The sequence below is a fragment of the Gadus morhua genome, chromosome 23 (genome assembly GCF_902167405.1).
Source record: "Gadus morhua chromosome 23, gadMor3.0, whole genome shotgun sequence".
Lineage (NCBI taxonomy): Eukaryota > Metazoa > Chordata > Actinopteri > Gadiformes > Gadidae > Gadus > Gadus morhua.
Genome location: NC_044070.1, coordinates 21474142 through 21495011, shown reverse-complemented (window position 1 = coordinate 21495011; position 20870 = coordinate 21474142). Strand labels below are relative to the sequence as shown.

The following is a 20870-nucleotide window of genomic DNA, read 5'->3' as shown; positions in this document are numbered from 1 at the left end:
TGCGGCTTGACCTTTTGACCTACCCATATCAAAACACATCTGGTGAACTCAGCTAACTGCCCCACACATAACACCAAGCTTCTTTTTTCCAAAAACCCACCTTTTGATTTTATACAATTTTTTTAATGTTAAAAAAGGCTATAAATCTATTATGCGGCTTGACCTATTGACCTACCCATATCAAAACACATCTGGTGAACTCAGCTAACTGCCCCACACATAACACAAAGCTTATTTTTTTCCAAAAACCCACCTTTTGATTTTATACTATTTTTTTAATGTTAAAAAAGGCTATAAATCTATTATGCGGCTTGACCTTTTGACCTACCCATATCAAAACACATCTGGTGAACTCAGCTAACTGCCCCACACATAACACAAAGCTTATTTTTTCCAAAAACCCACCTTTTGATTTTATACAATTTTTTTAATGTTAAAAAAGGCTATAAATCTATTATGCGGCTTGACCTTTTGACCTACCCATATCAAAACACATCTGCTGTAATCAGCTAACTGCCCCACACATAACACAAAGCTTATTTTTTCCAAAAACCCACCTTTTGATTTTATACTATTTTTTTAATGTTAAAAAAGGCTATAAATCTATTATGCGGATTGACCTTTTGACCTACCCATATCAAAACAAGTATGATGAACCCATCTAACTGCCCCACACATAACACAAAACTTATTTTTTCCAAAAACCCACCTTTTGATTTTATACTATTTTTTTAATGTTAAAAAAGGCTATAAATCTATTATGCGGCTTGACCTTTTGACCTACCCATATCAAAACACATCTGGTGAACCCATCTAACTGCCCCACACATAACACAAAGCTTATTTTCTCAAAAAACCTACCCTTTGATTTTATATATTTTTTTTACTCTCAGAAAAAGCTATAAATCTATTATGCGGCTTGACCTTTTGACCTTAGTATTTTGACAAAAAAGCTTATTTTGTCAAAATACCTACCCTTTGATTTTATATATATTTTTTTAACGTTAAAAAAATTGTATAAAATCAAAAGGTGGGTTTTTGGAAAAAATAAGCTTTGTGTTATGCGTGGGGCAGTTAAATGGGTTCATCACACTTGTTTTGATATGGGTAGGTCAAAAGGTCAAGCCGCATAATAGATTTATAGCCTTTTTTAGCATTAAAAAAATTGTATAAAATCAAAAGGTGGGTTTTTGGAAAAAATAGGCTTTGTGTTATGTCTGGGGCAGTTAGCTGAGTTCACCAGATGTGTTTTGATATGGGTAGGTCAAAAGGTCAAGCCGCATAATAGATTTATAGCCTTTTTTAACATTAAAAAAATAGTATAAAATCAAAAGGTGGGTTTTGATCAAGGTGGGTTTTGATCTGGTCAAGCCGCATAATAGATTTATAGCCTTTTTTAACATTAAAAAAATAGTATAAAATCAAAAGGTGGGTTTTTGGAAAAAATAAGCTTTGTGTTATGTGTGGGGCAGTTAGATGGGTTCATCACACGTGTTTTGATATGGGTAGGTCAAAAGGTCAAGCCGCATAATAGATGTATAGCCTTTTTTAACATTAAAAAAATAGTATAAAATCAAAAGGTGGGTTTTTGGAAAAAATAAGCTTTGTGTTATGCGTGGGGCAGTTAAATGGGTTCATCACACTTGTTTTGATATGGGTAGGTCAAAAGGTCAAGCCGCATAATAGATTTATAGCCTTTTTTAGCATTAAAAAAATTGTATAAAATCAAAAGGTGGGTTTTTGGAAAAAATAGGCTTTGTGTTATGTCCGGGGCAGTTAGCTGAGTTCACCAGATGTGTTTTGATATGGGTAGGTCAAAAGGTCAAGCCGCATAATAGATTTATAGCCTTTTTTAACATTAAAAAAATAGTATAAAATCAAAAGGTGGGTTTTGATCAAGGGTTGGTTTTGATCTGGTCAAGCCGCATAATAGATTTATAGCCTTTTTTAACATTAAAAAAATAGTATAAAATCAAAAGGTGGGTTTTTGGAAAAAATAAGCTTTGTGTTATGTGTGGGGCAGTTAGATGGGTTCATCACACGTGTTTTGATATGGGTAGGTCAAAAGGTCAAGCCGCATAATAGATGTATAGCCTTTTTTAACATTAAAAAAATAGTATAAAATCAAAAGGTGGGTTTTTGGAAAAAAATAAGCTTTGTGTTATGTGTGGGGCAGTTAGATGGGTTCATCACACGTGTTTTGATTTGGGTAGGTCAAAAGGTCAAGCCGCATAATAGATTTATAGCCTTTTTAACATTAAAAAAATATTATAAAATCAAAAGGTGGGTTTTGATCAAGGTGGGTTTTGATCTGGTCAAGCCGCATAATAGATTTATAGCCTTTTTTAACATTAAAAAAATAGTATAAAATCAAAAGGTGGGTTTTTGGAAAAAATAAGCTTTGTGTTATGTGTGGGGCAGTTAGATGGGTTCATCACACGTGTTTTGATATGGGTAGGTCAAAAGGTCAAGCCGCATAATAGATGTATAGCCTTTTTTAACATTAAAAAAATAGTATAAAATCAAAAGGTGGGTTTTTGGAAAAAAATAAGCTTTGTGTTATGTGTGGGGCAGTTAGATGGGTTCATCACACGTGTTTTGATTTGGGTAGGTCAAAAGGTCAAGCCGCATAATAGATTTATAGCCTTTTTTAACATTAAAAAAATTGTATAAAATCAAAAGGTGGGTTTTTGGAAAAAATAAGCTTTGTGTTATGTGTGGGGCAGTTAGCTGAGTTCACCAGATGTGTTTTGATATGTGTAGGTCAAAAGGTCAAGCCGCATAATAGATTTATAGCCTTTTCTAACATTAAAAAAATTGTATAAAATCAAAAGGTGGGTTATTGGAAAAAATAAGCTTTGTGTTATGTGTGGGGCAGTTAGCTGAGTTCACCAGATGTGTTTTGATATGGGTAGGTCAAAAGGTCAAGCCGCATAATAGATTTATAGCATTTAACATTAAAAAATTATATAAGATGAAAGGGTGTTTTTTTTTTAGAGAATAAGCTTTGTGTTATGTGTATGGCAGTTAGCTGAGTTCACCCTCTGTGTTTTGAAAAGGGTAAGTAAATAGTAATAGTACATAATCGTTTTAAAGCATTTATCAACATTAAAAATGATATAAAATCAAAAGATGTTTTTTTTGTAAAACATTTTTTGCTTTACATAGACAGGCCTTGTAATAACACATCTAAGTTGGTTAGACACAAATTTGTATATCAAAGCCAGTGCTAAATAGATTTTTCGAATGTGTCGAATATCCAACTTCCAATATAAAACCAACTTTACCACGGTATTAGTCCTACACTTCCGGCGCCAGGAAGGGGTTACACACGGGAAAACCATTCAGGCCAAACTGAATCCTATACTGGGGCTGTATGTCTGTACAGAGGGCTGATTCCAAATGCATTGTTGTTGTTTTATCAATAAACGTGTCACAGCACCAGTGGAAGCCAGTTTGTCATTAAAAAACTTCAAAAAAAAATCTACCTGGTCACACATCATTAGCTGCAATTAAGGCGCTAAAAATCATCATTTATTATCCCCCTGATTACTAACTCATCGAAATCGGGCACTACAGCTAAGATATATGTGTTTAAATATAAATACAATAAATATACATACAGTAGTTTTTAAGTTTTTAAGTGCTACTACGGTATGGGCCGCCACGGTACAGATGCTGAGCCGACACGCGCACACGCACGGCTCCGCAACCTGAGCTGGAAGACGTATAGTCCATGCGACGACCATGGACATAATAACATTAAAAAAATAGTATAAAATCAAAAGGTGGGTTTTGATCAAGGGTTGGTTTTGATCTGGTCAAGCCGCATAATAGATTTATAGCCTTTTTTAACATTAAAAAAATAGTATAAAATCAAAAGGTGGGTTTTTGGAAAAAATAAGCTTTGTGTTATGTGTGGGGCAGTTAGATGGGTTCATCACACGTGTTTTGATATGGGTAGGTCAAAAGGTCAAGCCGCATAATAGATGTATAGCCTTTTTTAACATTAAAAAAATAGTATAAAATCAAAAGGTGGGTTTTTGGAAAAAAATAAGCTTTGTGTTATGTGTGGGGCAGTTAGATGGGTTCATCACACGTGTTTTGATTTGGGTAGGTCAAAAGGTCAAGCCGCATAATAGATTTATAGCCTTTTTTAACATTAAAAAAATAGTATAAAATCAAAAGGTGGGTTTTGATCAAGGTGGGTTTTGATCTGGTCAAGCCGCATAATAGATTTATAGCCTTTTTTAACATTAAAAAAATAGTATAAAATCAAAAGGTGGGTTTTTGGAAAAAATAAGCTTTGTGTTATGTGTGGGGCAGTTAGATGGGTTCATCACACGTGTTTTGATATGGGTAGGTCAAAAGGTCAAGCCGCATAATAGATGTATAGCCTTTTTTAACATTAAAAAAATAGTATAAAATCAAAAGGTGGGTTTTTGGAAAAAAATAAGCTTTGTGTTATGTGTGGGGCAGTTAGATGGGTTCATCACACGTGTTTTGATTTAGGTAGGTCAAAAGGTCAAGCCGCATAATAGATTTATAGCCTTTTTTAACATTAAAAAAATTGTATAAAATCAAAAGGTGGGTTTTTGGAAAAAATAAGCTTTGTGTTATGTGTGGGGCAGTTAGCTGAGTTCACCAGATGTGTTTTGATATGTGTAGGTCAAAAGGTCAAGCCGCATAATAGATTTATAGCCTTTTCTAACATTAAAAAAATTGTATAAAATCAAAAGGTGGGTTATTGGAAAAAATAAGCTTTGTGTTATGTGTGGGGCAGTTAGCTGAGTTCACCAGATGTGTTTTGATATGGGTAGGTCAAAAGGTCAAGCCGCATAATAGATTTATAGCATTTAACGTTAAAAAATTATATAAGATGAAAGGGTGTTTTTTTTTTAGAGAATAAGCTTTGTGTTATGTGTATGGCAGTTAGCTGAGTTCACCCTCTGTGTTTTGAAAAGGGTAAGTAAATAGTAATAGTACATAATCGTTTTAAAGCATTTATCAACATTAAAAATGATATAAAATCAAAAGATGTTTTTTTTGTAAAACATTTTTTGCTTTACATAGACAGGCCTTGTAATAACACATCTAAGTTGGTTAGACACAAATTTGTATATCAAAGCCAGTGCTAAATAGATTTTTCGAATGTGTCGAATATCCAACTTCCAATATAAAACCAACTTTACCACGGTATTAGTCCTACACTTCCGGCGCCAGGAAGGGGTTACACACGGGAAAACCATTCAGGCCAAACTGAATCCTATACTGGGGCTGTATGTCTGTACAGAGGGCTGATTCCAAATGCATTGTTGTTGTTTTATCAATAAACGTGTCACAGCACCAGTGGAAGCCAGTTTGTCATTAAAAAACTTCAAAAAAAAATCTACCTGGTCACACATCATTAGCTGCAATTAAGGCGCTAAAAATCATCATTTATTATCCCCCTGATTACTAACTCATCGAAATCGGGCACTACAGCTAAGATATATGTGTTTAAATATAAATACAATAAATATACATACAGTAGTTTTTAAGTTTTTAAGTGCTACTACGGTATGGGCCGCCACGGTACAGATGCTGAGCCGACACGCGCACACGCACGGCTCCGCAACCTGAGCTGGAAGACGTATAGTCCATGCGACGACCATGGACATAATAAAGGCGACAAGCCTTCTTTCCCATTAAACGGTAGACATGGCGTCAATCGGTTCAACTGTTGGTTCACGTTGTTCCCATAGAGAAGTCGAGTGTCTGTTAGCCATTTGGGCAGACGATGCTATTCAGGCACAGTTGGAGAAGACCCACAAAAATTCCGATGTATTTGGGAGAATCCACGAATCAATGACTTTATTATGGTCCATGCAGCGGACGCTTGGTGATGACGTGTTACGACGTGATGACATATGTACAAGAGCCTACCGTGGCCAGGCCATAGTTGCGACAGCCAACGGCCACGGCCAGATGGCCTAGTGAATGCAGGCCAGAGAACAATGGGGTCAGTTGAGCACGGTTGGGTGTGAGAAAGGGTGTGGAAGCCCCGGTCGATAAGGTAACAAATTTCTGAGCGCATAATTTAATAACATTTTGCCGATAATGTTACAAAGGTTAACATTTTGGTTCACTTATCAGGTAATGAAGTTATCATTATAATTTTCTCCTTAAGTAATGATTCAAGCAAGCATAATAATTGCAGTTTTCACACATGTCCTCGGCATTTCCGCCGCATTTGTATATCAGGAGATTCGACCCTGAGGGTGATTCACAATTGATGGTGATTAATGCTTTATATGCGGACGTCGATGTTGTTTAGACATCTGTAGAATCAAGGGGGGGTTTAGGGGGGGGTGGGCTTGCAAGGGGCGGGATATGACGTAGGGTCTAATGCTGCGTTTTAATAGGCCTCGACATTAACGGTTGCCCGCTTGCCCGGGGCAACCAAAAGTCATAGTTGGGCAAGTTGAGATTGATTTCTGGTTGCCCGAACGGGCAAGTGGATTTTGGGTGGATGTTAATATAAAGGCTATTTATTCAAATGTTTTTAGAGACTGCAGAACAACCTTGTTTGCCGCAAAATAACACAAAATATAAGTATTTGCAATTGATCAGCGCGCCGTCTTCTCTTCTCTCGGAAAGCGAGTTAACAGACAGACACGCTTCGCTTCAGTGCGAATATAGCCCCGCCTTCTGTCACTCGCAGTGCGTTCTCTGGCCGTGATTAGAAGGTGTTGGCTAAAGGTTAGCCAACAAAGCTAGCATCGCAAGTGCAGCGCCTCCGCGAACGGTTTAGGTAGAAGGAAAATGGAGAAGTGATGGAGGAGTGCAGTTTGGAAGTACTTAGGATTGAGGCAAATTACCAAGGAAAGTCATATGCAAGAACACGGTTTTGGGTTTCATAACTGCACATGCACAGCAATAGCGATCTTTTTCACGAAATTGGACCCTCACAAACTATATATTACATGAAAGCTGAGCCTCCACTTAGGCCAACAGTCCAAACCATATCATTCTGTGACTAAAACTCGCAAATAACAACTTAAGAAGAAACGTCCCCTTTTCTTTTAACAACCAAAAATGTATTACCTTTGTGATTTTTGTCCACAAAGTTGATTCTGGTCGAATAAAACCACCATAAACAGATAACCCAGTGTCTGGGCCAAATTGTGCAACTAAACATGGTATTTTCAATCAATGAATAAGAGAAGGTTTCTTAGGAAATAGGTAAATTGCCTTCAATCAGAAAACATATTCTTCAGCGCAATCTAGTGGCCATATGTTTATTTGCGAGTGTTTGGCTTGGTGCATTCGAATATATTTGCCCTGAAATTTAAATAGAGGTGTCAAGTGTCAAAATTGTAAAATATCTACCTTTATTTGTGTCTCAGAGTAAGACGTCGCTCCCAAATGATAACGACCAACTGATAATTATTTCAGGTGGAAATGTTATCTTCCACTTATGCTGTGTTCCATGGCTTTATTCACTTTAACCAAGTATCATCCCCATTGAATATTTCACTTGCACAACAATCTTTCTTTTGGCACAATGATGACATTATCGCCCTTGCAGTTGTGGAGATATACTCTATTTACTTCGGGTATGTTCTTTCCTGAAAAAAACTTTTCCCCCGATATCGAAAATGGTATAGAATATCGATATTTTTCTAGGTATAGTGTCAAAGTTAGAAAATCCAGTATCGTGACTGACAACACTACTAGAAACGCGATTGTGATCATTCAGTTAGAGCTAAAAGAAACGTGAAAGTTAAAAAATACATATCTTTGCTACTACCTCTGACATTTAGTTAAGTACATTTGCATGAAATCATGCAGGTCTACATATAACTTGGCGATAGCTTTAATAGGTTGCAACGGTGGACTGAAATCACTTCATGGCACGATGTGACCGCTCGATAAATAAGTAAACAAAGGGAAGTTTGTAATTTTTTAAACACAACATGTGTGGAAACTAACATTCAGCTTCAGTCTGAGCTAGGATGATTTTTCTGAGCCCCCCCAAAACCAGGCCGCGTGCCTGGCAAAAAGAGGCCTGTTCAAGATTCTGATTATAATTTGGGCAAGTGAACATCACATTCGGGCAAGTTGAACCTGACCTGTACTTGCCCGATGGGCAAGTGCTTTTGAAACCTTAATGTCAACCCCTGATCCATCCGTCTCGGAGGTTCCTCGGACGGCGAACTCGCCATCTCAGTTGAACTCAGTGGTGACCGAGCAAAATTCCGAGACAGAATTCAAGATGGCTGCGCCCATTGTGACTTGACTTATGAACTGTTTTCATTGTGCTTGGATCACTTTGGTGGTTTAAATGGCAATTTCAATCACTCGTATTACTGCAATACCTTACTGCGTCCGTATCTCTGCCTATGCCTATTGAGGTGAATTAAAGATATCTTGAACTGGAATTATGACTAGTCAGAATCAAATTGTAGATATCTCAAACTGGAATTACAGATATCTACAATTCAGTTGCAGATATCCGTAATTCAATGCTACTTATTTTGGAGCGCCTGGTCCTCTGCCAATGCTACCGCGACAACAGCTTTCCGGGAGGCGTCCATGTTTTCCTCCAGCGAAATAATAAAACACTTGTAGTGTGTGCGTGGTGTCAGATCAAAGATCTGAGTCGGTTCGCAGAGAATACTCGAACGCAGCATAAGATCGCAAGAGGCGGGATAAATGTGGCCGCTGTGTCACTAGTTTGCTTTGGTTTGACCACAAACAAATGGAGGCAGAACGGTCAGAACTCATCGCGATCATCTTAAATGTTGCTGCAACGATGTATCATATATTCCGTTGCATCCACAACATCCGAGGCATCGATCGATGAAAGATTGGAGCATGATTTAGTGACAAATAGAAGAAACGACGAAGAAGAAAGGCGTTGCGAACGACTGCGTTACCAGGGAAAGAGTGTAATTTTTTGCTTCATTTCACAAATAACAAACACTGGGACAAATGTAGTTGATTTCTGTATTTAGCTGGGAAGACAGGGAGTGGAAGGAGGAAGGACCCTTTAATGTTCAGCTAATTGTTGTCAATAATACAAATATTATTCTATGTACGCGTGCAGTTGTGAACTCATGCATTGTTATAGAATATTGCCCCATCTAATTTGCAACGCGCTGAGTTGCGTGTACATATTTAATTATTTTGAATAACCAACCCTTCCAACACCAAAAGATGCATTTGCTGCCCGAACGCGTTATACTGTAAAGGCACTTCTATCCTGGGTGGGGGGGATCAGAGGAGCTCCCCCCAGGGATGCCCTCAGCCACAGGACGCATACTCTGTTGGCTGAGGGCCATCTCCTCAGCCTCTGTGAGGGCTGCAGGTGGTGGACCCCCTCCAGTCTGCCGGGCCTCTGCATTTTTTCGATTTGCTAACATGGAGGAAAATGTTACCCTAATATTCAGTAAGCGCTATTTTGAAGACATATATATATATATATAATGCATTTTGCCTAGGTGTAGCCTTCTAATATATCTAAATCCTATTAAATATTGGCAGTGTTGGGGTGGCTGGGAAATGTACTACTTACATTTACTGCTTAAATATAGTATACAAATATATAATACATGTTGAACATAGCTGTTAAATTAGGTAGAGCAGGCAAAACAGCACAATTGATTTGATTTCAATTAAACATTGGTTTACCTGTTTAAACTATATTTTTGTACTTCATTTGCTGCCAAGTCCTCGTGGGGCAACTCGGGGTTGCGTAAATTGACACACACACACACACACACACACACACACACACACACACACACACACACACACACACACACACACACACACACACACTTTACATATTGAATAAGTGGAAGATATTAAACTTTCCTCTTATTTTATTTTATTTTACTATTTTATTTGACTCACGCATTGACTTGTTCAGCTATTTCCTGCCAAGCTCTCTCTCGCGCTCTCGCTGCCGCGGCGGTATTGCTTTTTTTTTATTAAAATGGGTAACTGCTCAGCATACACGTTCATTAGAATTTCCAATTCCGTGGGGGAAAAGTAAGTGGATCTACGCTTTTGGTCCATGTTTGATCATGTTATCAGAGATCCATTGATGATGGCTCTTCATAGTCAACAGGCACGCCCTCAACCCAGAGTGAACATACTCAGAGTTGATTAACCCAACGCTGATCACCTGTTCTGAAACCGAAAACCCAGAGTTGCTTTTCAACCCTGAACTCTGAGTCAACCAACTCAGAGCGCAGGATTAAACTCAGAGTATGTTAAACCAGCTACCTGAAACAGGCCTCAGGGCCCTAACTGGGGCCCTAACACCCAAGTGACCAAGCTCCGGTCATTCAGTAACTACTCAGGAGTTACTGGTAAACAGACTAGGGGATACTGTATTATGATTCAAAGAGCTTAACTACTGGTTAACGAATGGTTCAAAAATATTAACTAATGGTGAACGAATGATTCAAAAAGCTTAACTACTGGTGAACGAATGATTCGAAAAGCTTTACTACTGGTTAACGAATGGTTCAAAAAGCTTAACTGCTGGTGAACGAATGATTCAAAAAGCTTAACTACTAATGAACAAATTGTTACTGTTGGGACAGTAACAACTCAGTATGATGCATGACTTTACATAAAGAAACACAAAAAGCTTCACTACTGGTAAACGAATGGTGAACGAATGATTAGAAAAGCTTCACTACTGGTGAACGAATGGTTCGTGAATGAGTAACAACTCACCATCGGTCCAATTGAGCTCTACCAGTCGATCCAGAGTGGGACCCAAGCCAGCCCTCCACAGCGCTCGAAACCAAGCGCGGCAGGTTTAAGGCGTGCCCTGCAGCGGTGGACAATAGCTTTTAAGATTTCAACATTAGTAATGCAAAAACTTTTAACATTACTACCGCCACATAATAAACGTTAAATGTGAATATCAATGCATGGATTGTGAATATCTTTATTAAAATATGACAATCAACCTGTCTGTGCCCTGTTCATTTAATAACTTATTAATAATTAGATAATTGTGAAATCCCAGGACAATACAGTTGCTTTCATAATAAATTGGTCAGTTTGCTAATTCACAGAATGATTAATTAATACAGTATCCCCTAGTCTGTTTACCAGTAATTCCTCAGTAGTTACTGAGTAACTGTCACTTAGGGCCCCAGTTAGGGCCCCGGTCGTTCATCATTCGTTACTCATTCTTTCCACAGTAGCTACCCACGTTTTTTGCGTACCTTATTGTAAAGTGTCACCGATATATAAATATGACATATAGCTATGAAGGAAAGTTATTCCTGTTAATGCCATACTGAGCCTAATCTTTCAGGTGAGAGAACTGCAGAGCAATGGCCGAATGTCATGTTCAGCTTGTTCATAATGCTCTAAACGGGATTCACACACTCAACCTAAGGTTCACCAGTACAAGGAATTATCCCATTTAGCCATTGATAAAACCTGAAATGTAGCCTCATTCACATGGTGAAAATGTATATTGATAAGCACACAGCATCCACAAAACTCCAAGCACACATTTAACAAGTGAATTAAGGGCTTTCTTAAAAGCAAATACCTGCAAAATCTTTGAAATTCTGGGGAAATTAAACATTTGTAGCCAAGAACACTGACGGAAGAAGAGTTAATTATGAAGGAAAAATGGTTAACGAAGAAGTTCCCCTTAATGCCATACTGTGTCTTGGTCAGATTCTTGGAAACTAATGAGCCGGAATGTTGATTGCCTGATGAATTTCAGGTGCTGTTCAATGTTTCTTAAATGAGTGCTAATGGCAGAATGCCATGTTCAGCATACTCTATTAGAGATTCGAACTCTCAACCTAAGGATCGCCAGTACAAGGTATTGTCCCGTTGAGCCACTGACATTTTCACGATAAGAATGAAGCCTCATTCATATCGTGAAAATGTCTATTGATAAGCATACAACATCAAGAAAACTCCAAGCAAACATTGCACAAGAGAATTAAGGGCTTTCTTAAAATTTGCACTGTTAACGGTATCCAGCCAATAGCTGTAATTAGTTACACAATAACAAAATGGTCATATAGGACAAATGGGTTGAGTGGGTTGAGTGTGTGTGTGCGTGCGTGTGCGTGTGTGTGTGTGTGTAATTAGCCCCAGGTAACACATACATTTAATTTCCTCTTAAGTTACACAGCTACCTGACCAATGAGGCGATCACATTAATGAGCCGTCACCCGGGTTTGTCTGTCGCCGAGCGGGAAATCAGGAAACAAAACACCAACACCCCAAACCGCAGTCCACGATGAACATTTATTAAGGAAAAATAGAACAATATCATAATACAGAAACACGTCAGAGGTCACAGTAGTCGGCTCCATGCCCGATGGCGTTCAACATAACTCCCCTGTCCACCCCAAACAGAATAAACCCAAACCCTTATAGACAACTCCCCCGTGGTGCCCCACACCTGAGACAAGGGACAGAGAAAACCATCAACTAGAATATAAAATACATATAAAGAATGCACCTATGGGACATCACCTCACAAATAAATGGACCATTTAAATTTATATATAAATATATATAATTACACACAATAGCATATATAAAAAAAATACCAAACTACAGATTATACTTGGCTACAGACTGGTCTAGATATGATAATCGAATAATTTGAGGTTTGTGAAGTACCCTGCAGCATTTATGTTTGTGATTGTGAAAGGGGTGGAGCTAAATATTACACCATAGATCTAATCATTGGTTGGATTTATTGTCCGATCGATTGTCTCCCTGGGGACTTTTTAAATAGTTTAACTCATTGCCTATTTCAATGTTTCCCCTCTCAGCGTATATTGGCCGAGGGTGGGAGGTGAAACGACTACTGGCCATTCAGGTTCTTTGCCCAGCATATCCCCACCCTGCACAAGAACACTTTGCACATCCCATCCCTGAGATATGGGACACTTTAGGAGAAGAAATATCACACATTCACAGCAAAACCTGATAGTCTCGATCAGACGCACTGCCACCAAAAGCCATGGCAGCTGTCTGTACATTCACAGCGCTGCATCGGGGACACTTTGAGGATCAGGGTACAGATGTTGCTTGAGGAAGGCCAAGATCTTGTCCCAACTGTCTTCCGCAGCAAATGCATGAGGTTTTGGGTGTCCTCCCCACAGTATCATTTCTGCAACACACACACACACACACACACACACACACACACACACACACACACACGCACACACACACACACACACACACACACACACACACACACACACACACTACAAATAATCCCTAATTAAGAACTACATTTTTAACCATTCTTAATGAACTTTAAACAATTTTTCACCGTGCTGGTCGAAGAATGAAAAGCGCCAATGGGAGATCCGGATAAGGTTGCTATTGGGCAAATGGATGATGTGTCCGGCACCTGGATAACTCAGTATGGTCAACAGGTGCTCTTTGCCTGCCGTGTGCATCCTCTTTGCCATCTATGAGGAAAATGTGAGGTTCTGTTCAGTCCTGTGTTCCAATCCGCATCTTTTACAAACATGTCTGTTTTGTTCCAGCCCAAAAAACAAAACAGTTTAAAACCATTTATATCGCAGTGTGTGGTCTGTCAGCAAGCTTCCCTTACCAGCTACAATGTAAGTACAATACACAGAGTCAGATGGTTAGATTTTAATCAATTATCAATAAATTATGTGTAGGTAGAAGGATTTTATAGGTTTAAAATCTCGATGGACCACTTATAAAAACGGAGCTGGGCAAATCAGGTTTTAAGTAGTATGCAGCATACGAGAACCATTAGAAACCCTGAGTTTGAGTTTTTGAAACGATGTAATAAATGGTTAACATATATGGATTATAATTAAACTATTATTATTAATATTCTGAAGATAGTCGTGAAGAGCTGGAAGAGATAACTTGTGTATATATATATACTGTATGTGTTTTTATTTTATTATTATTATTATCTCATTATTATTATTATTATTATCTTTTTTTATATGTAGTATTGATTTGTTTTGTTTATTTATTTATTTTTTCTATTTATTTACCTATTTTTTATTTTTATTTTGTCACTTATCCATTTATTTATATTGTTTACATTTAAATAAATATATATATTAAAAAAAAAAATAAAAAAAAAAAATGTTTGTAGGAAGATGTCAATGTAAAAATAACTCATGATCCTACAATAACGTATAAAAAAAAAGAAAAAAAAAAAAAGAAACCCTGACTTAGTCCCTCTCACCAAATCATTTACTTAGGGTCAGCTACTCTGTACGATGTTTGTAACTTTCTGCTCATCCATTTCTAATTAACTTTGGATACACGGTTTGTATATACAGTTGTGCTCGTCTTGTCAAACTTGTGTATATGTGTTTATTTGTATACAGGTCTCTCTTGAACCAGATCTTGATCTCGATTAGACTTCCTGTTTAATAAATTAAGACTCTAGTTTGTCCACTTACCAACTCAGCACATTCTGTAGATGGGAAATTAAGATCGTCTTCCCCAACAACCAGCAACAATGGACAATTTATATTTTCCATCTAGCAAAGATATGACAAACAATATTATTGAATGCATTTTGTGTGCGTGCGTGCATGTGCATGTTATGCATGTACCTACATTTATAGTTGGTTCATTTGGGATAGGTAGTGGCAAACCGCGCATTATTACATGATTTTGCTCATTTCGCCGAATGGTGTGTTCCTTCCTGATGGAAAAAGTTATTTAATCATGTGATTCCAATGAAGCATTATCCATATTTGTATCAGGGATGTAGTCGACTATTGAAGCAATCCAGAAAAGCATAATTTTATCCTGTTTTGCCGTTGGAATTTCTATGGCATTTGATAGCAATCAATTTCGATCAATCAACAATCAACATTTAAATCGAGACTTACAGTTTAAAGAAATTATTCAACATTTTATCGACCGACTCTTCCATCAATAAGTGGCTGCCATTGACAGAGACACAGCAGCGAGGCTGGAACACAAAATGGTTAATACACATCGTACAGTTGAAAGAAGACACTGCATATCCGCCTTGTTCGTGGAAATACTTACACTGATAGCTTCGGTACGGCATGCCATATTGAGAACCACGATTGCACCCAGAGACATGCCAATGAGTCCAACTCTGTTGCTGATCACCAGCGGATGCTCCTGGAGGAACTCAAACGCCCTCTGTACGGACAAAGATGACCCAGAACACTCCCATTAGATCACCTAACAAATCCACTGATCAACAGCTGCACAAGACCGAGAAAAAGTACAGCCATCGACAGAAACAAGTTGGGGACGGACGAAAACATCACAGACCAGAAAATAGTCCACCGTGAATTGTCTTCCAGGAATGCTGTAGTTGACCCCAAAGGCTACAAAACCTTGAGCCGCGAACATTGCGGGACGGTAAGCCGTCACATCACCTCCAAAGCCCGATACATCAAGCACTCCCGGAAAGGGTCCAGGACCTGAGGAGTACAGCATTTTAGATCCAGAGAACGTTTGGCTAAAAAAATCACCTCAGGATTGCACAGAACCAGGGGGGGGAGAGGCTATTGAAACATACCCGGAGGGATGTAGAGGATGCCCTCAATCTCCTTCTCTCGCACTCTGATAGTCTTCAGCCCCGGTGCCATGAACCACCTCTCGGCCACCACTGAGGCCAGGGGAGGCTTCTGCCTGAAGCCTTCAGAGAGGTGGCCCTGAAACACAGAGATGAGCACCTCCTGTGGTGTCTCCACGTAAACCTTGAACAAACTGAGGAACAGAAGGACAATCGTGTGTTCAAACGAATCCTGCCTTGCTCGCAATGTATTTCAACATGTTTTAAATGTATGAAGAAAAACCACCCTGTCCCCATTATCACGAGAGAAGGTCAAAGAACGTAAGTGTCAAGGGGTACCATCACAGAGTTACGCTTTGACCCTCATCAGGCCTGAGGAAGTAGAACCTTACATTGCATGCTCTTTAGATCCTGGCACAGGGATCATACTCCACAGTAAACCCATCGGCTCCTTTCCTGTGTAGGTTCCCCCCAGACTAGCCTCTTGTGAAACTGTGGAGTCAATCCAGATACCAGTTGGAATGGCAAACATGTCATCAATCGTTGTGCATTAGTTGAGGGAACATGAATGAACCGTCATTGATTATTTTAACATCAGGCAGTAAGCCCTGCATTTGAATTGAAGTAATGCTTGAGGTCAAATAGCCATCAGAACAATATCTACCATCGACAGTCCCATTATTATCAGCGACATAGTGTCCGAACGCCTCCCAATAATCCTTCATCTCAGAGCAGTGAAGAGAGTGCAAAGTGACTGAGAGACCAGGAGGCAGATTCTCCACCAGCACCCGGAACTTCTCGGTAGAGAGTGCTCGTGAGGGACAAACGGAGAGAATTGGGTGGACAGCCTCAGCCATCATTCATAATCTGTGAAGTAGAAAAGAAAAGTCAAAATTATCAGTCCAAATAAATTATTGTATAAACATTTGGAATACAAATGGAACACTAATTTGTTGTTTTTAGGTTCTACAATAACACAAGCCGTTTCATAGATGATGTTCTTCATTTGCATTTAGCAGATGCTTTTATCCAAAGTGACTTACGATGAGTACATTTGTCAAGAGAAAGATAAACAATATATCTCCGTCTGTACAGTAAAGATGTTCATAGAACCAAGTGCCAAGCACTAACAATTGTTCCCCGTATTCAACAAAGCTATCTGGGATAAGATGCTGCACAATGCTAAGTACTATTGTTAAACGCATGTACTATACCTGGTATGCACGAATCCTTGAATGTATCTATTCCACAAAGATGAAATCCACTATGTGCGAAGAGTCTAAACTGTGACTGGTCAGTGATCATCTGAGGACACATTTATAGCCTACGCCTTCATGAGCCCACTTAACAGTTCCTGGACAGGCCGCCATGTCCTGAGGGTGAGCTTAGGGACGGTTACTAGTGTGCACACAGTATTTGTCTTCAATGATGTTTCAATCTTTTGTGTGTTTAATTCTTTGTTTGTATTGATCCAATACCTCAAGGTGTGTAAACACAGGACTCAAATAAACACGAAAGAAACACAAATAAGAGTTATGCATTGTTTGATGTTCAGACAGATAGAACAGAACATTCAATGGTTGGATTGAGATCGGAAAATGTCTGACCTCTGTTCCCCCTTTCATTGGCCTAGACCAGGGGTCTGCAACCTTTTGTATCAAAAGAGCCATTTTGGCCCATCTTCCGCAAAAAATTTTTTTTTGGAGCCGCAAACTTTTTAATTCACCCCCTCCCCCCTCCGGAGACGCTAACGCTGCGCACCGCACAGACATTTTTTGTGACACTCTGTAAAAAAATAACATAAATCTTTAGCTGTCATGTGGCATCAGGGAGTAGCCTACAGTACAGTAGACTACAGTAGCCAGTCAGCAGCGTCAACCGTTGACGTTCTACGTGATCGGTCATGGCCAGCAATGTAAACAAGGAATAGATAGCATAGCATAGCGATACAATAGTCAAGTAATGAAAAAACTGTAAGGACCTTTATTATCAAAATATAACGTACTGAAACTTTAATATTCAACACAAGAACTTTAATGCTGTAAACCCTTCTCGCTCAGTATTCGTTCGTGCAATTGGCTGTCAACGGTGGATGCTGCTGATTGGCGGCTCACTGGCATGTCCCGCCTCCTGCCAATGGCAGCATCTAGGCTACTTCCTGATGCCAGATGCCAGTTAAAGATTTAACTCCTACTGGGATTAGCCAACTGCAAATCAACGAAGCTTTGTCATTCACTCCCCCCCTCACGGTAGCGCAATTGCGCATCCATTGCGACCTCTCGTTTAGTTGACGATATATATCAAAATATATATATAATTATTATTATTATTATTTTTTTTTTTTAAGAAAACTGCAGGGAGCCACGGCTGAGGGGCTAAAGAGCCGCATGCGGCTCCGGAGCCGCAGGTTGCCGACCCCTGGCCTAGACTGAAGATGATATGATTTTACTTTACAGAATAGCATGGTTTTATTGCTGAATTAGCTATCATGGTTCAGAAAATATCACTGTCCAAAGTTAGCATTTTCTCTTCATGTTTTAGGGCCTCCTGTTGCAAGATCTGGATACAATTGGGAGCAATCTTGCCCCCATGTGCCTTTAACTACACCAAGTTTGATGATTGGCATAAGTTAATCCCACCCTTTTGCCCCCTCAAATTTGTTTGGACCATTTTGGGACTCTGGCAGCCATGTTGTTTGGTCTATTGACTTCCTCTTACTTGAGCAGTTACAACATTCAACAGTTCCAAAGTTGGTCCCGCTCAAGTCAAACATTGCGCCAAGGAACTTGAGTCACAGTCCACACACATGTTGATGCCTCGCCTTAATATAAAATGTGTGGATTTCATTTTTTCAGAGACATTACATATCTTTATCTGTTGCTTTGATAATTTACCTACCAATCTCTTTAAGAATGTTTTTGACTGCCTAGCAATAGACAGATTGCAAATAGTTAACAACTCTCCAATCAGGGAATATCCTAAAAGCCTTGAAAACAGCAGTTAATAAACCCCTTTTAAAAAAGCGGAGCCTAGATGACTCTATTATTAACAACTACAGAGCAATATCAAATCTATCTTTCATAAAATTGAGTAAAATTTAGAAAGTTTTCCTCCAACAACTTAATCACTTCCTGGCATCAACTGGTTGCTATGACACCTTCCAATCAGGATTCCGACCTTTTCACAGCACCAAGACCGCCCTTATTAAAGTTATAAACTATTTATTAACATAGAATCAATACTCATGCTGCTAGAAATCAGTGCTCCATTCAACAGTGTACAACATAAAATACTTATGATCAGAAAACTGGGTTGGGCTTTCAGGCACAGTCTTAGATTGGTCTAGGTCCTACCTAAAAGATAGGAACTGCTTTGTTTCCATTGGGGACTTTGTATCAAAACCAACCACCGTGACATGTGGAGTCCCACAAGGTTCGATCTCAGGACCCTCTTTATTCAAAATCGACATGCTCCCACTAGGGAAAATCATGCAAAATAACAATATTGACCATCATTGCTATGCTAATGACACTCAAATCTATGTAGCGCTGCCACCAAATTACTATCCGCCCATGGATCTGCTGTGCCAGTGCATCGAGCAAATCAAAAACTGGATGTATCAACATTTCCTTCAACTAAATTAGGACAAACTCGGTTCCTGAAAACCTCAAAGCCAGAAATCTAGGGGTAACCATGGATTCAGATCTACATTTCAACAGTCACATCGATTCAGTTACAAAATTTGTTACAAAACAAGCTATTTGTTGCTGTGCAATAAATAGCTGGGATAAACTCCCTGAGGATTTAAGACTTGCCCCAACTCGGACCGCTTTTAAAACAAGACTGAAGACTTTTGTTTGCTTTAGCTTTCTGCTAAATCCTAACACTTTCTACAATGCATTTTTTTACTTTCCCTTTGTTTGTATTGACTTATCCATTTTATTATTACAGTTTATTAACTTTGTTCGGAGCGATGTACCGGATTGATTTCCTGTTTACGTCTGACGACACGACACGTTCTGCCCTCAGTTGATCGGGTGGTTGGGAAACCACGGAACGGATTCCTGGAGGACTCTCCCTGCACTAATGTGTGGCGTCGTTTATTGAAGTGAAATAGTCTGGCTGCTTTTCTCCTCGTGTTTTTAGGACCTCAACATACAATGTCGCTGCTCGTGGCTGCCTTTTTCCTATTAATTTGGAGCGGCACCGGGGAAATCCCCCACGGGACCAAAAACTCCCTTCCAGTGAATATTACTCCGGTTTTACCATGCCAGGGGACATGCGCTTCTTGCAGTCCACTGGGCATTAGTTTGTCAGCTATGACTCTTCTGCCCCCTGCATCTATGGACCTGGCCCGTCTGGTCAGCCTGATGGCTTTACAAGACAACTTTACTATTCCCTCAGTTGCCTTCGTGACTTTTTTTATTTTTAAAAATTAAAAAGGATCCTTCAAACAAATCTATAAGGTCTGATTATAGGTGTGTAATTGTTCTGTTGCTGCTGATTTCTGGGAATGTTCAACCTAACCCAGGCCCAGGCTCTGCTGAGTCTGCTGTTATTTTTAACACCCCTACTGAATTCAAAACAAGGTCTGGACCTGGTTTCATCCATTTAAATGTGCGCAGTATGATTGCAAAGATGGATATGATTCGTATCTGGGCACATACAACTGATGCTGATGTTATTGTCATATCTGAAACTTGGCTAAACAAAGCAGTTTTAAACAAGGATATCAACATTGACGGCTATAATGTGTATAGGACTGACAGACCCAAAAAGGGAGGAGGGGTTGCAGTCTATGTCAAATCTAAGTTTCATGTAAACATCCGTCTCTCTACATCAGTAAGTAAGCAATTTGAACTTCTGGCTCTTGACATGGAAATCTCAAAAACTCTCCACATCACTGTCGTCGGCTGCTATAGGCACCTTCAGCTATCAGCTGCACCTTACCATCGTTAATGGAACTTTTATCTGGGTTGAAGTTCAATGAAATTGTCCTTATTGGTGACCTTAACTGGAACTGGCTGCTTCCAGCATCAGACGATTTTAAAGCTTTTTGTGATTTGTTTAATTTATTTCAGATTGTTGACAGCCCTGCTAGACCTAATATGAAATGTCCGGAAAAATCCTCTTTAATTGATCTTATTTTAACCAATGTTCCTCATAAATATTCTGCTGCTTCTGTTTTTGCCAATGACATCAGTGATCACTGTGTCATTGCAACTGTAAGAAATACAAAAGTTCCTAAAACTAAACCGTGTGTCATCATAAAGCGGGACACGAAGCATTTTGTGGAGCAAGCATTTTT

The 20870-nt window shown here is 39.1% G+C and overlaps 1 protein-coding gene across 3 annotated transcripts; it reads right to left on the bottom strand.

Annotated features, from left to right (window-relative positions):
• Nucleotides 1–12266: 12266 nt before the first annotated feature.
• On the bottom strand, nt 12267–16922 carry LOC115537276 (peroxisomal succinyl-coenzyme A thioesterase-like). Of its 3 annotated transcripts, none has more exons than XM_030349058.1 (11): nt 16777–16922; nt 16227–16429; nt 15955–16054; nt 15566–15756; nt 15316–15467; nt 15061–15180; nt 14898–14980; nt 14620–14707; nt 14460–14540; nt 13331–13472; nt 12267–13162 (listed from the first exon to the last, which is right to left on the bottom strand). In XM_030349058.1, the coding sequence occupies exons 2-11, from the start codon at nt 16420–16422 to the stop codon at nt 13032–13034; spliced, it is 1284 nt and encodes a 427-aa protein (XP_030204918.1). In that variant the 5' UTR covers nt 16423–16429; nt 16777–16922; the 3' UTR covers nt 12267–13031. The 3 variants fall into 3 exon arrangements, with proteins under 3 accessions (XP_030204918.1, XP_030204919.1, XP_030204921.1); XM_030349059.1 differs by having other exon boundaries at nt 15331–15467; XM_030349061.1 differs by having other exon boundaries at nt 12267–13472.
• Between the last annotated feature and the right edge of the window lie 3948 nt (nt 16923–20870).

Excerpts from the sequence above, each read along its gene's own strand:
- LOC115537276 (XM_030349058.1), bottom strand. The coding sequence starts at position 16,422 with ATGATGGCTGAGGCTGTCCACCCAATTCTCTCCGTTTGTCCCTCACGA. Across the intron at positions 15,757-15,954 it reads GGATCTAAAGAGCATGCAAT|TTTGTTCAAGGTTTACGTGG; the intron begins GTAAGGTTCTAC and ends TCTGTTCCTCAG. Across the intron at positions 14,981-15,060 it reads GCCGTACCGAAGCTATCAGT|CCTCGCTGCTGTGTCTCTGT; the intron begins GTAAGTATTTCC and ends TTTGTGTTCCAG.